The sequence below is a fragment of the Hemiscyllium ocellatum genome, chromosome 21 (genome assembly GCF_020745735.1).
Source record: "Hemiscyllium ocellatum isolate sHemOce1 chromosome 21, sHemOce1.pat.X.cur, whole genome shotgun sequence".
In the NCBI taxonomy this organism is placed as follows: Eukaryota; Metazoa; Chordata; class Chondrichthyes; order Orectolobiformes; family Hemiscylliidae; genus Hemiscyllium; species Hemiscyllium ocellatum.
Genome location: NC_083421.1, coordinates 42,274,341 through 42,297,193, shown reverse-complemented (window position 1 = coordinate 42,297,193; position 22,853 = coordinate 42,274,341). Strand labels below are relative to the sequence as shown.

The 22,853-nt window shown below is 38.4% G+C and overlaps 1 protein-coding gene across 4 annotated transcripts in view; it reads right to left on the bottom strand.

Moving 5' to 3' along the window:
• rc3h2 (ring finger and CCCH-type domains 2) overlaps positions 1–22,853 on the bottom strand; it is a 113,723-nt gene that overhangs the window by 51,797 nt on the left and 39,073 nt on the right. For all 4 annotated transcript variants that reach the window (XM_060841382.1, XM_060841379.1, XM_060841381.1 and 1 more), the window contains 4 exons: positions 8,166–8,476; positions 6,142–6,259; positions 3,126–3,359; positions 1,915–2,090 (listed from right to left, as the gene is read on the bottom strand). In XM_060841382.1, coding sequence (XP_060697365.1) covers positions 1,915–2,090; positions 3,126–3,359; positions 6,142–6,259; positions 8,166–8,396 — 759 coding nt within the window. In that variant the 5' untranslated portion in view covers positions 8,397–8,476. The remainder of the gene's footprint in view (positions 1–1,914; positions 2,091–3,125; positions 3,360–6,141; positions 6,260–8,165; positions 8,477–22,853) is intronic.

Genomic DNA, 22,853 nt, shown 5'->3' with positions numbered 1-22,853 from the left:
AAGGGAGCAAGCATTTCTTCATAGAATACTGAACTCGTCCTTGCAGAAATGGTGTTGAAAACAATTCAATTAAAAGATTTTAAAATAAAAATTGGTCATTTTTATGGAGGCCATGGATATTATAGAGTTACAGGACTAAATTGGGATCAAGATAAAGACCAGACATGATTAAACTGAAAAGGTGCTTAAATGGCTGAATCACTTACCACCATTCCAATATTTCCTTCCAAAATTTGCATTAATAAGCACCAACAAATGGTTTATCAGGAATAGTGTAATTGGCTTTCGTAACATTAAACCGTATTCTATTTAAATAATGACCATTATTGAAAAGCCTAAATTTTCAAAATAAGCCATCATGGATTCTGCTTTCCAGGCTAGGTTGAAGACCAACTTGAGGCCACAAAATTTAAGCTTTGTTTACAGCATCGCATTTGCAAAAGTACCATTTTTAAAATGGTCAATTTTTCATCTCTCTGAACAAGGGATAGTAGCACCACTTCATTTAATAGCAAAACAAAGAAAATAAACTTACAAAATAGCTGACATTGTTATCATGAGGTGAAGAGAAAATAATATTCATGTAAGGTAACAAAAAATAGTGCGATTTTCTTTAATTTATGACCTTCCAACAAATTCACCACGTCTAATGTTAATCCAACATGTTTATATTAATGATTAAAATGTGCCCAAGGCTTACATTAACGTAATGTAATAAAAGGTCTGATTTCCTTACAGCAAATTCATAATCTGATGGAATATTGTGTGCAATTCTGGCCTCCTTCTTATTGGAAAGAAGTTGTGAAATTTGAAAGGGTTCAGAAAAGATTTACAAGGATGTTGGAAGATCTGAGCTACAGGGAGAGGCTGAACAGGCTGGGGCTGTTTTCCCTGGAGTGTCAGAAGCTGAGGGGTGACCTCACAGAGGTTTACAAAATTATGAGGGGCATGGATAGGATAAATAGACAAGTCTTTTCCCTGGGGTCAGGGAGTCCAGAACTACAGGGCATAGGTTTAGGGTGAGAAGGGAAAGATATAAAAAGAGACCTAAGGGGCAACGTTTTCACGCAGAGGGTGGTACGTATATGGAATGAGCTGCCAGAGGAAGTGGTGGAGGCTGGTACAATTGCAACATTTAAGAGGCTTTGGATGGGTATACGAATAGGCAGGATTTGGAGGGATATGGGCCGGGTGCTGACAGGTGGGACTAGATTGGGTTGGGATATCTGGTCGGCATGGACAGGTTGAACTGAAGGCTCTGTTTCCATGCTGTACATCTCTATGACTCTGAGGAGACAGATTTCTTTTTAAAACCAGGGGAGTCAAGAGATTAAAAATCAGAGGGAATATCAATATATGCTGATTCCCTGCATCTTCTAGTGATCAAACTCAATTGTAGCACTAGCAAAAGCTCAAGAATTGGTTTCCAACACCCCTTTCCTGCAATGAGAGGGGTTGGCTAGTTGAGTTAGCTGGATGGTTGGTTTTTGATGCAGAGTGACACCAACAGTATGGGTTCAATTCCCGTACTGACTGAAGTTGCCATGACGGACTTTCCTCCTCAACCTCTCCTCTCACCTGATGCATGGTGACCCTCTAGTTAAACCACCATCAGTCACCTCTCTATCATGGGAGAGCAGTCCTATCGTCTGGTAAGACTATAGCGAAGAAAAAAACTCCTTCCTGCAATGTCACAGCATAAAAAGGGGTGGAGAAAATTAAAAACAGAATTTAACTAAAAGCAGAGAGATAGGTTGGGCAATGATGATGCTTGGGAAATTAAAGTCAGGAGCAAAAAATATCCAACTCACTAATGCAATTATAGTTGAATACTTGAAATAATATACGTAAAATTTAGATTTCGGGAAAAAGAAAGAGAAAATAAAATTGAGTAAATAGAAACAAAGATTGTACCTTAAAGCATGAAGCACGGTACAAGAGTTGTACCACATGACCAATACTAGTTTTGGATGCCTGAGGAAATCGTGGTTCCAGCCTCTGAACAACAAAAAGAACCAGCACTTTCCGAGAGAGTGCTGACCCATCTTCCAATGCAAGTAAGACCAATTTAAGAGCTTCTTCCTGCATAGCTGTCAAAGGAAAATGGGAAATACAGCATTTTAATTTGGATATATGTGAAAAATCTAAAAGGATACTGATTTGTTAAATGTCGAGTTATATGGAACACAGGTGGGAAGATGAGGTACAGCTCAATCTTGGTCTAACTGAACGATGTCAGATTCAAACAGCAACACAATGTTCCAATGTATTTATTTAATCTATTCAATAAAATAGCAACACACAAGGGAATCAGCTCTCCATGTGGAAGGAATGAAGAACCAAATTATCAAATGTTTCAAACCCATTCAGTCATACAGAAATACGACACTTCAAATATAAAATCACCCTCAACATGGTCAAGTAGATACTGTTAGGCAACTTACAATACCAATCCTGAAAACACGCTAAACCATCATTCACTATTAAAATAACAGGGAGGCTAATGTCACTCACTGTTTTGTGTGTGCAAATATTACAGAAACATCAGGCAAAAAGATGAAGGAAGTCAGCAAACACAAAACATCAAAAATTACTGCCCAAACATGCTGTGCCATTGTATGCACTTTATGTTTAAAATGATATCGAGCTTTCATTAGCATTGTGATAATTATATCACCTTCTCTGGCTTACCATGGAATACATTGAAACCACTACACGAGCATGAACTGATATTGCTACAGAAAGTTAGAGCTGGTCTGCAATTCCAGTGGAAATCTGAAGCATATTTAAAGGACTCTAAATTAGCTGTCAAAAAATCTTTTACAACATTCTCATCATAAATTAACCACTCTACTACCAAAAAGGTAATTATTAATATCCAGGTCCCCATTGCTTCAGGTTTTAATTGTTGCTGTATACTTTAAAAAAGTGAAATCTAAAAGGGTCAGACTATATTTTTGTGCTCAAGTTTGAGGGAATTTGAACCCAAAGCATCCCAATAAAGGGGAATATTATAACCATATGTATTATAGCTAACAATGATAGACACGTACCTTTAGTTACAAGACAACAAACTTTTGGTAGGAATAACAATTCTGAAAAATATATCTTTCCTTACCACTTACCTGGTCCCAAAAATTGACAACCTCTGGCTCTCACTGCTGCCCACAAATTGGCAGATAGCTGCTGGGGATTCTGATGCTGCAGAATGAGCTCAGTAACTGTCCTTTCTCCCAGTGATCTTGCTGCTCGCATTGCTCGAACACGCCCTTCCTCTTCTACCAACTGACAGTTAACCAAGGTAACCAGTTTTCGTTGCATTGGTCGACTCAGTGCACTCTGATTTAAACTTGCAACACCTGAACAATAAGTTAAAATTATCAATTAAGTTAGAAAACTTTTGAAGCTCATGTTACTCATAGATGATATTTGGATACTCCACTTTCATGAATTTAATATACAACAAAAATGTATGCTAAACATCAATATTTTAAAGGAACTTATGAAATGAAGTCCTCAACAATTCAATAAATATCAGCTTTGACATGTGGAAAAGAGGCAATTGGTTACCACTATGGAAAAGATTGCCAAATGCGACAGACAGAGGCTGGATTTTGCTCTCATTGGCAAAGAACTTTTGTCATGAGAAGTTCAGCTCTGGTACAGTGCAGTGGTAATGCAACTACATGCATTATTTTTCAGCAGGCATTCCTAGAGTGGAGAAGCAATTATGTCATTAGGCTGGCCAAGCAGCAGATCACCGAGTAATTTTTCACAGTCCCCAAGAAGAAACTAAAAGTACTTTTAACTATTACTTTTTAGAAAAGGACAAATCAAGGATTAGAACAGAGACATGTGATGAAAGTAAAAGATGATATTTTTGAAAGGTTACCAGTTTTTTGAAATAATTTACCTGGCATCCTCCATGTTGCTGGCCCATGGTTTAATCTTGCTATTCCTACTGATCTGAATTTCCCTACTTTAAACACTCCTTCTTCCCCCATTCATCCATTTCCTCTTCCCTTTACAACATTAACTCTTTTGCTTTCTCACTATCCCTCCTACCTCCCCCCCGCCCCCCAACACCTGCTTTCCCCTTCAGATTTACTTCTTACACCTTTCTAAACTGTATCATATTAGTTCTAAAATATGTCACACTTGTTATGCTTCACTGGGGTAGGGCATTGCAAATCAAGTCCTGTTATTCCCAGAGGCAATCCAAAAATTAAAGGCTTTAAAAGAATATGCAGACTTCTCCAATTTACCTGTGTTTTAGATCCAGGTTGACAGAAAGCATAGGTCACTTAACAAGAACTACCATTTATTACAAATAAATAAATTCTAACTACAGATCAACAAATCATGAACTGTTAACAAACCTCAGTTTTAATTTTAATCCCCTCAAACCTCCCCTCTGCACACACAGAGAGAGACAAACAGATTTTTTTTAAAAAAAGATGCAATGGGTGGAGGGAAAGACTTGGAAAGTAGTTCAGTGGTTCCTGTCCACCAAGATAATCCTTTTGTTGATCAGACCACTGTTTCACAATATTCCTTCTCCAGAGACTTTCACATGTTTGCAGGGGGCATGGTGTGACTGGTTCACACTTATAAAACTCTCTGATCTGTTAAACATTACAGTAACTGATGAGGGGAATTAAAGTAACTACCTTCATGCTGGAGATGCTTTTTATTGCAAAGCAGAAACACACTGGAGGCATGATTGCTTCTGAAATAGTTAATATCAGGAAGAGAAATTAGCACCACCCATTGTTGATGTCAAATGGACAGAATTGATTTGAGATTGCCAGGGAGAGATGCAGAAATATTCATGTAACAGCATAGTATACAGAAAGACAATAAATAATTTATTGCTTACTTTAGTTAATTCTCAAAATTTCTAGTATCACAGAGGTAAGTCAGCTCCTTTTGCCCATCAGATCTCCAAATGAGCATCATGACATTCTCCTGCCTTTTCCCTGTAACCCTGCAATCAAAACAATCTAATGCTCTCTTGAATACCTTGATTGAGTCTACCTCCAGCACACTTCCAAACAGTGCATTCCAGACCTAAACTGCATGCTGAATGAAAAATTAGTTCCTTTTGTAAATTACTTTTAAATCTGTGCTCTTTTATTCTTGATGTCCTCTCTTCCTCCCTATCACTAGGCCAAAAGTAATTGATTGCTTCATCCAAATCAAATCACACATTCTGACAGCAGTGGTTACGAGGCAAAAACAGGCTCTCAGGTCACCGGAAGTTGTGACATAATACACCATGGTCAAACCGATATATAAAATTGATTTTTAAGCTGCAAAATTGCTTTTTGCAGCAGATTGCATTTTCTGGCCTCTGCCTCTCCCCCATCCAATTGATAAACCACCATCCTCTTTCAAACTCAAGAGACTTTCTAGGCCCAACAAAAGATACATTTTGCTAATTAGGCCTCATTTCCTTCTGAAAATGTGTTGCTGGTTAAAGCACAGCAGGTTAGGCAGCATCCAAGGAACAGGAAATTCGACGTTTCGGGCCAGAGCCCTTCATCAGGAATTTCAGGCTCTGGCCCGAAACGTCGAATTTCCTGTTCCTTGGATGCTGCCTAACCTGCTGTGCTTTAACCAGCGACACATTTTCAGCTCTGATCTCCAGCATCTGCAGACCTCACTTTTTACTCATTTCCTTCTCCCAATTATCCCTTTATTTTTCTTCTACTCATTTATCTACTGTCCCTTCCAGTCTCTATTAATTGGCCTGGCCTAATTATTCTGAGTCTTTGTCTGACTCAGCACAATAATGCCCTTGGTCTTGTCTCCATCTTAAGTGTCATGGATAAATAGGTAGTAATTCATTAAATATTCAGGAATAAAGAAAATTATAGACCGGCTTACAGGAAACTAATCCAAGTTAACCAAAGTATCCTAACTATTTCAACTGCTTTATATGATTATACAACACAACAAAAAAATTCCTCTTGAAACTTGGTTGTTACCAAATTTGGGATCTGCATTGTAATTACATTATGTTGTTCATATAGCTGAATCAAATAAGTACATTTCTAGCCATGTAAAGAGGCTGCAAAGCAGAGAAAGGAAAATCCACTTTCACAATTACTGTTGCAAATTTAAATTTGTACTACATACCCTTTCCTCCACTAAGAGGTTTCAAGTAGAGTGCCAGCTCTTCCACACACTTCTTTGCAACCTCATAATGTTTATTTTCAGTCAAGTTACTCAGGTTCACAGTTTGCTGGTCTGGGACCTAGGTAGTTACAACATTATGTTGACAAGAATTCAATAGTATAAAACATTTCAATGCTGCAAGATTCAAAAATGTTCTTTTTCAGCAGTTACACCAAACTGAATATTAAAGTCTATTCTAAACAATATTATTCAACTAAAATAACTCAGTCGAAAGTGTAGTGCTGGAAAAGCACAGCAGGTCAGGCAGTATCCGAGGAGGAGAATCAACGTTTTGGACATAAGCCCTTCATTAGGGATGTCAGTTCTCTCCTCGGATACTGCCTGACCTGCTATGCTTTTCTAGCACCACACTCTCGACTCTGAACTCCAGCATGTGCGGTCCTCACTTTCTCCAACTAAATAACTAAGTAATACTTGGTTAGCAGAATAATGTCCATGCTATTATTACAAGCATACGAGTTTAGCTATATATAAAGTCAAAATGGATACCATTATAAAAGTGAATGAATGAATGCCATTTGGGAAAGCCCAAATGGAAGACTATAGCTAGAAATTATATTTGAAGACTGAAAATATAACAGAATAAAATGTGAATAAAAACATTATATCGAAGGCTTATCTTATATGGTGACTGATATTACAAAGAGTAATATAACATAATAAATTGCCATTATGAAACAAATCCTAGGCAGGTGAACCAAATAAAATCATGTTATATCCAGCAGAAAATTTATATGATTCGCTTTCATTCTTGCTAAATTCTGTTTTGCTGGTCAACAGAAGTAGTGACAAGAACAATATCTTTTGTATTTCTATCTGCTACCCAAACAGAAGAACAAAACTCATGGATAAACTAAACCTTTTCCACAACAATTTGAGAATATTACGTATTCAACTTTGAAAACAAAATGAGGTAGTAACAGTTGGTCATAATAGAAAGAACAATTAAAGCTCATGCATCACCATTCACGATAATAGCTGATTAGATTGTAACCTGAATTCCACATTCTTCCTCAACTTGATAACTTTTCTCTCATTTATCTACTAAGAGTCTACCCAACTCTGCCTTAAAAAAAAGTTCAAAGCTTCTGCTACCACTGCCTTTTGAGAAGAGAGCTCTAAGATCAATGAACCTCAAAACAAATACCACACCTTAAGTGGACAACCTTTTAAGCTGTGATCCCAAGTTCTAGATTCGCCCACAAAAGAAAAATCCTCTCTGTATACCTTGTGAAATTCACACAGGATTTCAAATGTTTCAACCAAGATGCCTTCTCCTATTCTAAATTCCTGACAAATGTCTAACCTGTCCAGACTTTCCTTATAAAACAATCTGCCCATGCCAAGTATTAGCTGAGATGACTTTCTCTGATTTACAATTTACACCCTTCTTTAAATAAGGAGACCAATACAGCATACAGTATAATTGCAAAATAATAATTCTGTTCAATTATACAACATCGTATCAAGAGCAGAATGATTCATCTACATTAAAAGAGAAATAAAATTAAATCTTGAATAAAGTGGTTTTTTATACTGATGCAGTCATTTCATTCTTCTGCCTGGAACCCTATCATTAAATTTTTAAACACTGGATTTAAGCTTTCAAAAATAGTGCCATTGTAGTTAGACCTTTATCTGGATAGATGATTCCATATTAGTTACACCATAACAAACATTTGTATCCACACTTGATGCATCCTGAATCTTTGTTCACCAAAACCTTTGAGATGAGCTAATAATTAGACCACCAAAGAGATTTAACAACCCAACATTGGTTGATGGCTGATTTAATCAGATGAGTAATTCATGTATAACCAGCACATGTTGACGTATTTAAAAACATTCATTTTGGAATCTAAGTTCAACAATTAGTTCAGCATTTATTGCTACAAATCAGATACAAAGGTTCAATCAAAATGTGAGAAAACCTAAGCATTTGAAACAGTGTAAGTAAAATTTACCTGTGCACCGACTAACTGCAGAAGTGCAAAGTTCACAGGAAGAACATCGATGTCTGTGTTGATGGCAGTCTGGTCAAAGGGACATGCCTTGCGATGTAGTTTGTTCAGACAGGTTTTACAGACAGTATGCCCACAGCCCAAGCTGATGGGTTTGTGCACGTTCTCATCAAATTCATTGTAGCAGATGGGACAGGAGAGGAATTCTGTCCACTGTGATGCTTGCACAGGCATTCTGAAAGTTGGTCTGGGTTCTGTTTCAGTGCTAATGGTTGACTAGCATAACGCTATTGTACTGTCAGAGATTTAGACAGCTAGAAAAAGAAACAAATACAAGCTTTCAGTTAAACTTTCACTTCATATCTTAAAAATAAAACTCTCCAATTTTCTTACTTATCCATCTCCATCACTACAAAGGTTGGGTTTGCCACAAGAAAAAAAGGTTAAGATGTTTTAAAAACTGGGGTTGAAGGAATACACTAGAATGCATACACAATATGATCCTGGTGGCAGCACTGGGTCATTTGTCTCGCAATATCGATTTAGGGCTACCCTTAACTTTAAAATAATTCTCCTTAGTTTTGGATTCAACCACAAAACAGTAAATATCCTCCCCATGTCCACTTTGCCAAAAGCATTCAAGATATTATGCATTGCAAACATATCATCTCTCATGCTTCTAAATTTTAGTGGACAAGCTTAGCCTGTTTAATCTATCCCATCATAAGATGGGCCACTCAATCCAGTATCAATCTATTAAATTCCCTCTGAACCATCTTTAATGTATTTACATTCTCCATTAAATAATAGACAAAAACTACCTGAGTGTCCAAGCTGCAATTTTATCAATACCCTGTATAAACTGGAGCACAACATCTTACTATCACATTCAATTCCTCCCACAATAAAGGATAGCATTCCATTAGCATTCTCGATTACATGCTGCACCTGCATTCTAACTTTACGTGACTGACCCAGTAGAATACCCAAATCCCTCTGAATTCTGCAGTTGTTTTCTACAGGTAGTTCTTCTATAGTGCGATGGACGCATTCTTGTACAACTCAAATGTTATAGAAAAGTTGCACTAGAGAAACAGCACTTAGTGTTGGCAATGTAATTGTGTTACAGTCACACACGCTTTAAAAGCTCGCTTTTTAGAAATAATATCCCATATTCGTCAACTGCGTTATAGTGAATTCCCATTAACAAAATGCACATTATAGTGGAACGACCTGTATTTAAGTAATACTCTGCTTTTCATTCATGCCAAAATGAACTGTACTCCAATGTGAAATATATACACCTGCTTATTCAACCTTCACAACATACTTTCCTACCTTTCTTGGTGTCATCTACAAATTTACCTACCATGCTTTCGCTCCCCTTATGGAAGTAATTGATGTAAATTCTTAAAAAGTTGGGGTCAGTCCTCCCTTTGAACATTTTCTTATACTATATTTATTCTGAGTAGCTTGAAATATCCGTTTAAATGTCTGCCACTGTATCTCTATTGATCTACTCTTTAGCCCATTATGTTAATTCATTCCAACTATCTCAGAATTCATGCCCACATAATTACCAGTTTAAGTTTGAAGTACTAGCCTTGGACACAATCTTTTCCCGTAGAAGCTGGATACGAGATTCAATTGTGTTGCATATGCTGCTAACTACAAATATTTCAACTCCAAGGTCATTAATTAACCTTGCCACATTACAGAAGTTTAATATACCCAGCTCTTTGGTCAGTTGCAGAATACGTACTCTCAAAAGCATTCTATGAACTCCTCATTCAGGTCACTACTGCCAATCAGATTTTTCCAATTCACATTTAGAATAACGTCACCTAGGAATAATGCCATACTTTATCACAAGCATCTGGTATTTCTCCTTGTGTACTTTCTTCTCACATTGCGGTTATAAAGGCCATTCCCCAGTGACTTTCTTCTCCAACACAAATATTCATCTCCTCTCAAATTGATTCTACATCCTGACAGCCTAAACCAAAGTCATGTCTAACTACTGGTCAAATGACTGATTAATAGCACTATCCTCCACTTTTACATCTTTTCCTATTCTTCTTGAATATCATATAACCCTCAATATTCAAGACCTAATTTGTATCATTCCATACCCATGTCGCTTAATGGGCATCAGATCATACTTATTTATTTCAATGTGTGCTGTCAATTTTACTCAGTTTGTTATGAACACTAAGGTTTTCAGAAACAGTCCCAGCATATTCAATGGGTCAGGCAGCATCCAAGGAGCAGGAGAATCTACGTTTCAAGCATAAGCTCTTCATCACGAATATCTGCATTCCTGATGAAGAGCTTATGCCTAAAACATCAATTCTCCTGTGCCGCGGATGCTGTCTGACCTGCTGTGCTTTTCCAGCACCGCACTCTTAAACTCTAATCTCCAGCATCTGCAGTGCTCACTTTCTCCCAACATTCTATGTTTTCTGGATAAACCAAAAGACCAATGAACAGAGTGATATCTGGGTATGTCAGAGGTCGAAGGGACTCTGGTTTCAGTCCAAGTGTCTCTTCCTTACAAGGAAACAGGTTGGTGCCAGTAGACACCTGACCAGAGGAAATAGGACACACAAAGTCAGGAGTCTCCAGGTACCTTCTCAAAGATTCCAACAAATTGATCAAACACTATGCCCTTTCACAAAACGAAAGATGACTCTGACTGATTACCTTGAAATTCTCCATGCTATATAGTTTCCTTAATAATAGATTTGAACATTTACCCTGTGACAGATGTTAAACTAACTGGCCTGTAGTTTCTTGCTTTCTGACTCTCTCCCTTTTTGAACAAAAGAATTTACATTTGCGATTTTCTAATCTAATCGAACTTTTCCTGAATCTAAGAAATTTTGAAAAATTAAAACCAACTCGGTTATCTCACTGACCACATCTTTTCAGACCGTAGAATGAAGTTAATCAAGACCAGGGAGTTATTAGCTGCAGGAGAAAGTGAGGGCTGCAGATGCAGGAGATCAGAGTTAAGAGTGTGGTGCTTGAAGAACACAGCAGGTCAGGCAGCATCCGAGGAGCAGGAGAATCGATGTTTCAGGCATAAGCCCTTCATCAGGGATGAGCTTATGGACCAAGGGACTGAGAGATTTATCTCAAGCCTCATTCTTAATGAAGGACTTATGCCTGAAATATCAATTCTCCTGCTCCTCGGATGCTGCCTGACCTGCTGTGCTTTTCAAGCACCACACTCTCGACTTGTTAGCTGAAGCTCAACAACTTGCTCTGTACACTTCCCTGGTGATTGCATTTTTTCAGTGTCCCCTTTGCTTTCATTTCCTGATTTACAGCTATTTTTAGATTGTTTCAGATGCTTCTACAATGAGACCAATACAAAATGTTATAGCATAATTAATCTCCACACTCACTTTCTAGAAAAAAAAACTAATTTTAGACAGACACACAAGTTTTCATTTAAAGGGAAATAGAGAAAAAAAATGTCAACTTATTTGTAGCAATTTTATTTGATAGAATATAGACCTCACAAAAGTCATGACTTTAAGGAAACCATTTACAGAGCAAAAATTGAAAACTTTGCAATCCTTGATTAAAATTACAAGTTTATGACATTTCAAAGTATGCACCTTAATGCAGAAGTCAATTCAATTACAATTCAGCTTCTTCATTTACAAATGAATAGTTATCTTTGAAATTTGTCAGTGTTGCATCTCAAATCCTCTCTGTCAGAAGGAAAGCTTTTTATAAGAACCACTGTATTTTTCCAATTTCCCTCACTAAACAATCCTGGGGCTTTCCAGAGTAAAACTGCCACTTCAGTATTAAACGTTTAGGAGATTGACACTGATAACTTGAGCAAACCTGGAACAGATCCAAGTACGATAAGCTCTTTTACATTGGCTATTTACATCCAAAAGAGGGGAGTGGTATTAAATGTTATCTTAAATCACCAACAAAACAATTATAATTTTCAGGAATGGCACATATTAAAAACACGTTTTTGTATAAAGGACTGAAACAATTCCACACAGATGAGCTCAAAATGTTAGATAAACAAAAATTTTTAAAACTGGTTACTAAAATGGCATAACCAATCACTTCTTTGATTTAGCAGAGTAGTAAGCTATAAACTATTTTCAAGTTAAATTAAAATTAGCCAAGCATGATTAAAGAAAAAGAATCAAAATTTCATTCTTGTATTTATGGGTTCAAGTTCTAATGTTAGTAGCCACAATGACTTGCTCGTTGTGTGCTGGAATGAGATTTTGGTTTGTTTCAAAGTCAAGGGATCGAAATAGAAAATAAAGGAAGAAATTTGCAAAGTCAGCTTTGGATTTAGGGGACAGGAGAAGATGAAATGAGGAAAAGTTAAACACTTCCACAAGAGTCGAGAAATTAGAGGGCAAATGTCTGCACTAAAGTACCCTGAATTGTTAATCATGCTTACACTGAAAATCCATCTAAGCATGCAGATCTATATTTTGTGCATGGTTTAAAACACAACACACATACCTACCCCTTTCCGTATCTTCTATCATTCCAAAAATATTTCCATACAAATGCAAGCTTAAGGTTGTATTACTGAAGGCAACACAGTCTCTTTAATTAGAGATTAAATTATTCATGCAACCTGGACAGTATTTAAGTAACATATCCTTCAAAGTTATGAGCAGACATTACGTCTTAAAGTATACAACAATGTCAGCGATCATAGATTACCACAAAAATCAGGTCAGCACTCTTGCATATTTTGAGTTACGAGTTTAAGACAATGTTAACTAAAATTTTAGTCCACAGTCCATACCCTATTATTCAATTCAATTTGCTTCAACTCAATTCTTGTGTGTCCAATTAAGGGAAATCGAGGAGATGGTTTGTGATGGAGGTGAGAGATTTATTATAAATATAATTTTTTCGAGAGTTTGGATTTTGAACTAATTTGAAGGTTTTAGTCTGTATGTATGAAGGGATTTAATGATTAATTTGGCAACATATCTGCAGTGATGATTTTCTTTCTTAAATATAAAACGGCACTTCCTGGATTAATTATGGTAATTTGTATGCACTGGGAGAGGTTTACAAGTGGACACAGTAAACAGTAAGGAGCATTAGCTTGTTTTCTGCTGAGAAGGATAAGGATTTTTTTTTGCTTGGGGAAGAACATACACCTTAGAAAGATTGTTTTTCAGTTCGGAGAGGATCTGTTTGAAGTTAGAGATTTGAAGCTGCTCCAAGAGAAAGGAGTTAATTCAGAAAAGTTAGGAAATAGGTTACTTCAGTGAAAGGGTTTTAAGCTCCAGATCAGACATTTTTGGTTAGAATTCTTAAGGTATCATTCAAAGTAGAAAGAGCCAGTCCAAACTCAGTTGTGTAATTAAATCAAGGAAAAGGCTGTCAAGCGATGGTGTTAATAAATATGGAATTGCATTTTTATGGTGCATTTCAAAATCTTTCAAATTGTGGCAAGTATATAGCTTGGTTTATTCTATTTCATTTTTTTCCCATAATAAACTTCCATTGTAAAGCCAAACCTGTAGCATTGCATGCTTATTTTTCAGTGAAAATCCTTGTTAAATGAAACAAAACAAAAAATATAACTTCACAAATTGGATTGCAGTCCAGGATCTGACCTGTCGAATAACAATGTGCTGAGATCATAAATCAAAACAAAGGGCAGATAAATCCACCAAAGCCAGGGATCTGGATTAAGTATTATACAAAACGACGTATCACAATTTATAAGAGGACACATTCAGTCAATATACCTTCAAGACAGCTCCATTGTACTGCTAATGCCCCATTTAAAAGAAAATCCCCTTCCATTTCACAAACCATCATGGATTCTGCTCACATGCATCTCTGAATGAAATGCCCTAACATTCATTTGTGCAAAATAATCCATGTTAAGTGAAGGCTTCGAGTCTTGTGTCATACAGTACCAGTGAGTGAGACTAGAACACTGGAGCATTGATATACAGAGGGATCCTGACGTCTAAGTCTATAGCTCCCTGAAAGTGGCAATACAAGTGGACAAGGTGGTAAAAGCAGCATATGGCATGCTTGCCTCCAAGTAGACCACATCCATTGGCTCCCCCTGTGTTAGTTACACCTATAAAAAGTAGATTTGTCAAACATGATTGCCCTTTTGTAATGCTAGAGATCGAATATAAAATATTTAGTAGGACAGCACTGTTTCTCTAGTGCTCTTGTAATGTTAAAAGATTAAATTGGAATATCTCTCTGGACATTAAAGGGTTAAACTGCACTAGCTGAACATTCCGGAAGTGGGTGGGGATGACATTCATGCAGGAATGTGAATGACTCCCACTCCATTTAGACAATCGTTTGCTATTACTGCCCTATTATCAAATCAAACCATCATTCAATCTCTTCCATTGAGAAATGCTTTCATAGCCATCCCCCGAAGCTAGGTACAGAGGAACCTCGATTATCCGAACGAGATGGGCAGGCACTATTATGTTCGGATAATTGATTATTCGGTTAATCAATTTCCTCTGTGGCTCAGAGGTTTCTGTGAAGTCTGCTCCTCATTCAGGAGACTAGGCAGCAGCACACTGCATGCGAGATCCACCCCACCCCCACCCGATCCCCCCTCCTCAGTAACTTAGAGACGGTGCCTTAACGGTCCAGGACTGTTCTCAGCAGAAGTGAGCCAAATTCTGTTTTATTCATTGTACTTGTAAACAAAAGATGTGATCAGGGTTGAAACAGCTCTTTGACGTCATGTTTCTATCAGAACTTCGGAATCTCCTTCAGGTAATCAGATATTTGGATAATTGATATCCGGATAATCGAAGTTCCTCTGTACATCACACCTATATTGTCTTGGGGAATCACCGAGTCAGGAAATCGCCTGCATAATGATTCGCCAAGATGAGGACATTTACATTATCTCTGAGGATGATCTCATCCTACCATTGTACCTGGGGTAACATGTCGTAATGGGGGACTGGACAGAGTATCTGAAAGCATTACCAACTGACCTGTATAAAGGGGATGTGTTTTCTTTGCTCTGAGCCTCTTTAACTTGACTTTGCACGCCTGCGAAGAGGGTCAAAAAGGGTCACCCAGCTTGTACAAACTTTAATAATTTTAACTGTTGGTGTGTGCAAAATGCACCTCATTTGAGAAACCTTGAGAAAAGAACCTAACATATGGTAGCAGCGGTGGGATTCTAACATACACGGAGCTTCCAGCTGGACTGAATAAACAATCATCTGAATGTTGGTTGATGAGACGGATGGGCCCACAAGGTAAGGTTCACTTTGATCTCTCTCTCTCTCTCTCCAAGCTAAACACTCAGTCGACACCTCATCTCCTGGGACTCAGTGGTGACAGAATCTTTGAGGTAAATCGCACACTGAGTCCTTTGTACAAAGACAATTAAATTGGGGTGAGAGTCCCCAGGGTTACATTGGGGTTAGAGTCTCTGTGAGAAATGAAGTGAAAAAGAGGTTAAAAGTCCTCTCAGGAAAAAGGAGTTTAAAGTCCTCGACAGACACTAGGTTTGAGGCTCTGGAATATTAGAAAAATGTTAGAATTTGGTACTTCTTAAAGTTATCTTTACGCCCACACCTCCCCTTAGAAATACTTTTAGGGCAACATGGCATCACCTGGAAAAGAGGAAGAAAGTGGAGGTCTGTTCAGATCTTGACAGTAAAGTGCATTGACTATCAGGGAAGCTTTGTCCAGGTTTTTGTCACAGGAGTCTCAGTTTCTGGGCTGTGGACTTGACACTGCAATTTCTTCTTCTAGGGGGAGAGAGCTTGGACTGTGGCGCGTGTGGTCCGCTGCGAGGCTTTTCTCTTTGTGGGTGTGATTTCATTGGGAGGGGACAGCTGGTTTTTCTTTCCTTTGCGACCTCGTCCGGTGATGGCGTGTCATTCCTTGGTCCAGTTTTCCACCGAGGTGAGGATGTTTTAGTGATCTTTTTTGTGTGCGTGCACCAGACACTGTGGGGTTCAGGGAGCTTAGGGAATCTTGGACCAATGCTTGTGTTTTTTTTCTGTGCCGTGGTGGTTCATTGGGAGTCTATAGACATGATTTATTTTTGTCTGACTCTGGTATGGATCTTTTGGGGCTAGCTCCATCTTTTTGACTCCTTGTTTTCCATTTTGTGCATGATCACCGGTTGAGGTGAACTGAGGGGCATCTCAAATGTGCACATTTTTCTCCCCCGCCCCCTTAGAATAAGAATTCTGACCAGAGGCTCTTCAAAAAATAATGAGAAACAGTGAAATTAAGGTTGTACTAATAAATTGGGTCGAGGGGGGGGACATTTCAATGTAAATTGTGCCATGCTACGAGCGTTTGATATTTAAATATTTTGATTTGTTAAAATACTGGTTCAGAAAATCCTTTTAAGTAACTGTTTTGTCGTGTTTGAATCAGGATCTCAATTCAGTGTTTTGTGGACTGTGTAATCGGGCAGTTTTTGTTTTTACATTGAAATTGTACAACATTAGATCCTTTTTAAAATTTTCAAACTTGTAACCTTAAAACAAATTGATTGAATGCCTTGAGTCGGTTTCAAATTCTACAATGCCTGTTTAAAAAAAACAATGTGTCCGTGGTCATGCTTTAGCTTGACAAGAGTATTGTATTAAAATGTCATTACTGTTTTTCTAAATTGCAAAGTGTTCACAAAAAGAAGAGTGCATTTTAAGTTTACTGTTTTGTTAGGATTTTAGGGAATATTAAAACTTGAACCTGAGCTGCTACAGTTCTGTCAATTATTGTTAAGACTTCACTGAATTTGCAATATGAAGGGGGCAAAAGAATGTTGAAATAGGCAGATATAAAGTGAAGTTAAATGGGTAATTGTCTTTATACTGATAACCACCTTGGCAAGGAAGGAATGAGAGGGGAAATGCAGAGATACTTTCAGTGACAAACATCATCTCTAGAGTTTCTCCATTCATAAGTAAAGCATGCCTTTGAACCATTGCCCATCACTTCATAACCTGATCCAATCAGCTCCCCAGTCATGAACATGAAAAGTGAAGCAGCTAACAAACAGTGAAGAGGAGGTCCGTATGCTTTTTACCAGTGGCCTTCTACGGACATTAAACCACATGAGCTTTACCTTCTCTTTTGATCATTTAAGGGATACAAAGGTTCACTGATCAAGCTAACATCACAACAGCTAGTTGGCTATATTACATTTAACAGCAGAGCAGGAGCAGCAAAGAATGCTGTGTTCACCTACACTGCAGCCACCGCACTGCACGCTCAGATGCGCTAGTATCCTCCATCTGAAGCATCTCCGAAAGGATGGAAGTCTCGTCAGCTTTAAGTATTTAACTGCCCTTATCCAAGGACTCATTTTTCTGTGGAGTGGTGTGCAAGAACAGACTGAATTTTGTTTTCGGGTTGGACTTTATTGAAGACGATTTTGGATAACTGGCTCGTCCCCACTCGACTTGGTGGTGGTGGAGTGGTCACTAAGGACTCTACTGCATAGACTAGTAACTTTTGTTGTTATAATCATTGCATGTTGTGTGTCAATAACTTGCTTAAATACTGGCTGTCAGAGTTATGAAAGCAGGTAGTGTCATCTAGGTGGTTATCATGGAATGATAAGGGTGGAATGTAATGTTAAAAAATTAAATTGGAATCTCTCTCTGGACATTAATCTAATATTAAAGGGTTAAGTTGCACTTGCTGAACATCCTCGAAGCGGGTGGGGATGATATTCATGCAGGAATGCAGATGACTCCTTCTCCGTTTAGACACAATCATCTACTACTACTCCCCTACTATTCTCAAATTAATCTATCATTCAATCTCTTCCATTCAAAAATGCTTTCTAGCCATCCTCTGAAGCTAGGTATGTCACACGTACGTTTTCTTGGGAAATCACGGAGTCAGAAATCATCTGCATAATGATTCTCCAGGATTAGGGCATTTATATTTGCATTATCTCGGAGGATGATCTCATCCTAACATTGTATCTGGGTTAATATGTAGTTAACCCGGGGGGTTGTGTTGAGTGGCCAGAATATCTGCAAGTGTTACCAACTCACCTGTATAAAGGGGATGTGTTTCCTTTGTTCGGAGCCTCTTTGATTCGACTTCACACACCTGTAAAGTGTGTCAAAGGGGTCACCCAGCTTGTACAAGCTTTAATAAACTTTAGCTGTTTTGCAGAAGTTGGTGTGTGCAACCTCAGGAAAAAAAACCTAATACTCTGCTATTAAATTTTTTTAATAGTTATCTAGCATTTTCCCCCATTACTTGTGTCAAACTAACCAGTCTATAATTCAGATTTCTCTCCACTGTCTCTTTTTAAATAATGCGGTTACATTAGCTTCCCTCCAGTCCATAAAATTTGTTCCTGAGTCTAGAGAATTTTGAAAGATAACTGACAATGCTCTCATTAGAGGACCACTTTCTTAAGGACGCTGGGATGCAGACTGATCAGGTACATGGGACCTGTTGGCTTTTAATTCCATCTATTTTCCTAACAACATTTTCCTACTGAGATGGTCTTCCTTCAGTTAGTCTCTCTCACTAGACTATGTTTCTCAGCATTTTTCAACATTATTTATGTCTTTTTTTTTAAGTGAAGACTGAACCAAAATATGTATTTGTGTACTCTCTCTTCATTCCCCATTATAACTTCCCCGGTTTCTGACTCCCCATAAGGGGCAAACGTTTGTTTTTACTAATCTTTTTCTCTACATATATTTATAGGAAGCTTTTACACTCAGTTTGTATGTTTCCCACTAGCTTACTTTTGCACTCTCTTTCCCCTCTCTTAAAACCAATCTTTGTCTTCCTTTGCTGAAATTTAAACTTCTCAATTTTAGGCAAACGTTAGGAATGAAATCAATGCTTAAAGTGGAAATATTAGCAGAGCCAAAGGAACAAGGAACTAATGGAGTAAGCTTTGCAAGGAGTCAATATGTGTAAGATATATAAAGCTATGTACTTTGATGCATCATTTAGTGGTTGCATATTATGGTATGGGCTCTGCCAGCTTTAGTTCAGTATTCAATGTCTTTGAAACCTTTTGTTTGATTTTGGATTTGATACTGTGATTCCATGCAGAGGGAGAGCCAAAAGCCACAGACAATCGCCACCTTGTGAAGCTCATGTTTTCAAAAAGAATTTCTTCCCAAACTCGAAATTTAAAAAAAAGTCTTCCTGAACCTTCTAAAGATAGATGCTAGCTGCTTGTGAATAGGTTCAATTTATTTCCTATAACTTAGTTCACTATTTTGAAACATTTATATTCACATACATGCATCCCTGAGTACATAGCAGAATGTGTTGGGCGTCAGTTGTCGATTCAAACATGATAGAATAATTAATCACAACTGGCACCTCAGTACAGTACCGAGTGACTACTCTCCTCAACTAGCAAATCCATAATTTTAGTTTCTTATAAATTACAACCTCCCTTTTCTCTTTAAAGTCTTTCAACACACTATTGCCTCCTAAATGCATAATCACCTTTCTCAGAATCCCAAGCTTGATTCCCTCCAATGAGATTTCCATCATACCAAATTAGTGCTTATCTGGGTTGTTTTTTAAAAAAAGTTGGGCAAGGGAATATGTGTCATTGGTTAGGACAGCATTATTTCCCAGCCATAACTGCACTGAAGAATATGCTGGTGAACTGCCTCCTTGAACCACCACAACATATAGGTTGTAAGAACACCCAAAGTGCAGTTAGGATAAGAGTTTCATGATTTTTACCCAATGACAGAGATGGCAAGGTAATATAGTTTCAAAACAGAAAGAGTTTCAACTTGAAGAAAATTTTCAGATTATAGAGGTCGCTGGTTTTGGAAGATATTGTCAAAGGAATCTTGGCGAGTTGTTGCAATGTACCTTGGAGATGGATCACTACAATGGGTGTTGAAGGGAGTGAACAGTGTAGGTGGCAATCAAATCGTCTGCTCTGTCCTGGATAATGTCAAACTTCTCAAGTGTGTTGTTAGAGTGGCATCCATCTATGCAAATGGAGAGCATTCCACCAAATTTCTGACTTGTGTATTTAGAAGACAGGAGTTATTTGCTGCAGAATTCCTAGCCTCTGACCCACTATTGTAGTTATAGTATGTGTAAGGTTGGTCCAGTATAGTTTGTGGACAATGGGAACACTCTGGATGTTGATTTTAGGTGATTGAGCAATGGTAATGCTATTAAATGTTAAGCAGAAATGGTTAGACTCTCTCTTCTTGGAGAAGGTGATTCCTGGCATTTTTGTGATGCAAATGTTAGTTGCCATTTATTAGCTAAATCTGAATATTATCCACATGTTGATGTTTTTTGATTAGATTAGATTAGACTTAGTGTGGAAACAGGCCCTTCGGCCCAACAAGTCCACACCGACCCGCCGAAGCGCAACCCACCCATACCCCTACATTTACCCCTTACCTAACACTACGGGCAATTTAGCTTGGCCAATTCACCTAACCCGCACATCTTTGGACTGTGGGAGGAAACCGGAGCACCCGGAGGAAACCCACGCAGACACGGGGAGAACGTGCAAACTCCACACAGTCAGTCGCCTGAGTCGGGAATTGAACCCGGGTCTACAGGCGCTGTGAGGCAGCAGTGCTAACCACTGTGCCACCGTGCCGCCCACAAATACATAGTCTAGTGAGAGAGACTAACTGAAGGAAGACCATCTCAGTAGGAAAATGTTGTTAGGAAAATAGATGGAATTAAAAGCCAACAGGTCCCATGTACCTGATCAGTCTGCATCCCAGAGTCCTTAAGAAAGTGGTCCTCTAATGAGAGCATTGTCAGTTATCTTTCAAAATTCTCTAGACTCAGGAACAAATTTTATGGACTGGAGGGAAGCTAATGTAACCGCATTATTTAAAAAGAGACAGTGGAGAGAAATCTGAATTATAGACTGGTTAGTTTGACACAAGTAATGGGGGAAAATGCTAGATAACTATTAAAAAAATTTAATAGCAGAGTATTAGGTTTTTTTTCCTGAGGTTGCACACACCAACTTCTGCAAAACAGCTAAAGTTTATTAAAGCTTGTACAAGCTGGGTGACCCCTTTGACACACTTTACAGGTGTGTGAAGTCGAATGTACATGGGTTACTTCAGTATCTCAAGAGTCACAAATGAACATGGCAAAGTGACCATTGGATTCTGGGTAATCCAAGATGGAGGACGGGAAAAATTTCTGGCTGCAAGAGCTGCTCCGTTTTTTTGAGGTATTTTAGGTGTTGGAGGTGATTTCCTCGAATTCCAGGAGCAGCAATTACTGTTTTATATGCTGTTGCGTTGTTTTGGAACTTTGGAAAAAAAGTCAAAACAATAGCAGTTTTCAAAGGGAGAAGAGCAGACAAAGCAAGCACATGGTGAGGACAGAGACAGACAGAACCTCCCTTTGCTGTTTGAATTTGTGTATTGCTGGATATCGGAGTGCATCTGGGAAAATTAACAAGCAGTGAAATTCACAAATAACCTTGGAGGAGCTGTTGGGCGAAGTTCACAGCACAGAATCAGATAAGTTAATTGTTGTTTTAAGTCTGTCCAAGAGAAAGGCTGCAGTAGTGAGTATTGTAGATTCTTTCTTGATTATATGTTTTTGGAGATATGTCTCTTGATTAAACATAAAATATAAGCCATAGCTATTAATTTAACCTGGGGCAGTGTTTGTAGAGGAATAAGACGGTGTTATTTTCTGGGTCTGTAGATTGTGAAGGAGCAAAAATGGCCTTTGCAGTGATATGTATTTCTTGTCAGATGTGGGAGTTTAAAGAGAGCTTAAGGGTTACTGCGGATTATATCTGCCATAAATGCTGTTGGATGCAAATCTTATCAGATCGAGTGGATCGGTTGGAGAGACAGATAGAAGCGATGAGAAATTTGCAACAGCAACCGTATGTAATGGATGGCAGTTGTAGGAAGGGGGGAAAAGTCTCAGATACAGTCATACAGATGGGTCAATTCCAGGAAGGGTAAGAGAGGTAGGCAGCTAGTGTAGGAGCCTTTTGTGGATATACCCATTTCAAACAGGTATGCTGTTTTAGAAAATGTAGGAGGTGATGGATTCTTAGGGAAACGTAGCACGGACAGCCAAGTTTCTGGTATTGAGACTGGCTCTAATGCAACGAGGGGTACGTCGGCTTCCAAGAGATCAATTGTATTGGGGGATTCTGTAGTCAGAGGTATAGACAAATGTTTCTGTGGCCAGCAAAGAAAAAGCAGAATGGTGTGTTGTTTCCCTGGTGCCAGGATCAAGGATGTCTCAGAGAGGGTGCAGAATGTTCTCACAGGGGAGAGGGACCAGCAGGAGGTCATTGTCCACATTGGAACCAATGACATTGGAAGGGAAAAGGTTGAGACTCAGAAGGGAGATTACAGAGAGTTAGGCAGAAATTTATAAAGGAGGTCCTCAAGGGTAGTAATATCTGGATTACTCCCAGTACTACGAGCTCGTGAGGACAGGAATAAGAGGACAGAGCAGATGAATGCATGGCTGAGGAGCTGGTGTATGGGAGAAGGATTCACATTTTTGGATCATTGGAATCTCTTTTGGGGTAGAAGTGACCTGTACAAGGAGGATGGATTGCATCTAAATTGGAAGGGGACTAATATACTGGCAGGGAAACTTGCTAAAACTGCTTGGGAGGCTTTAATCTAGTAAGGTGGGGGTGATGGGACCCAGGGAGATAGTGAGGAAAGAGATCGA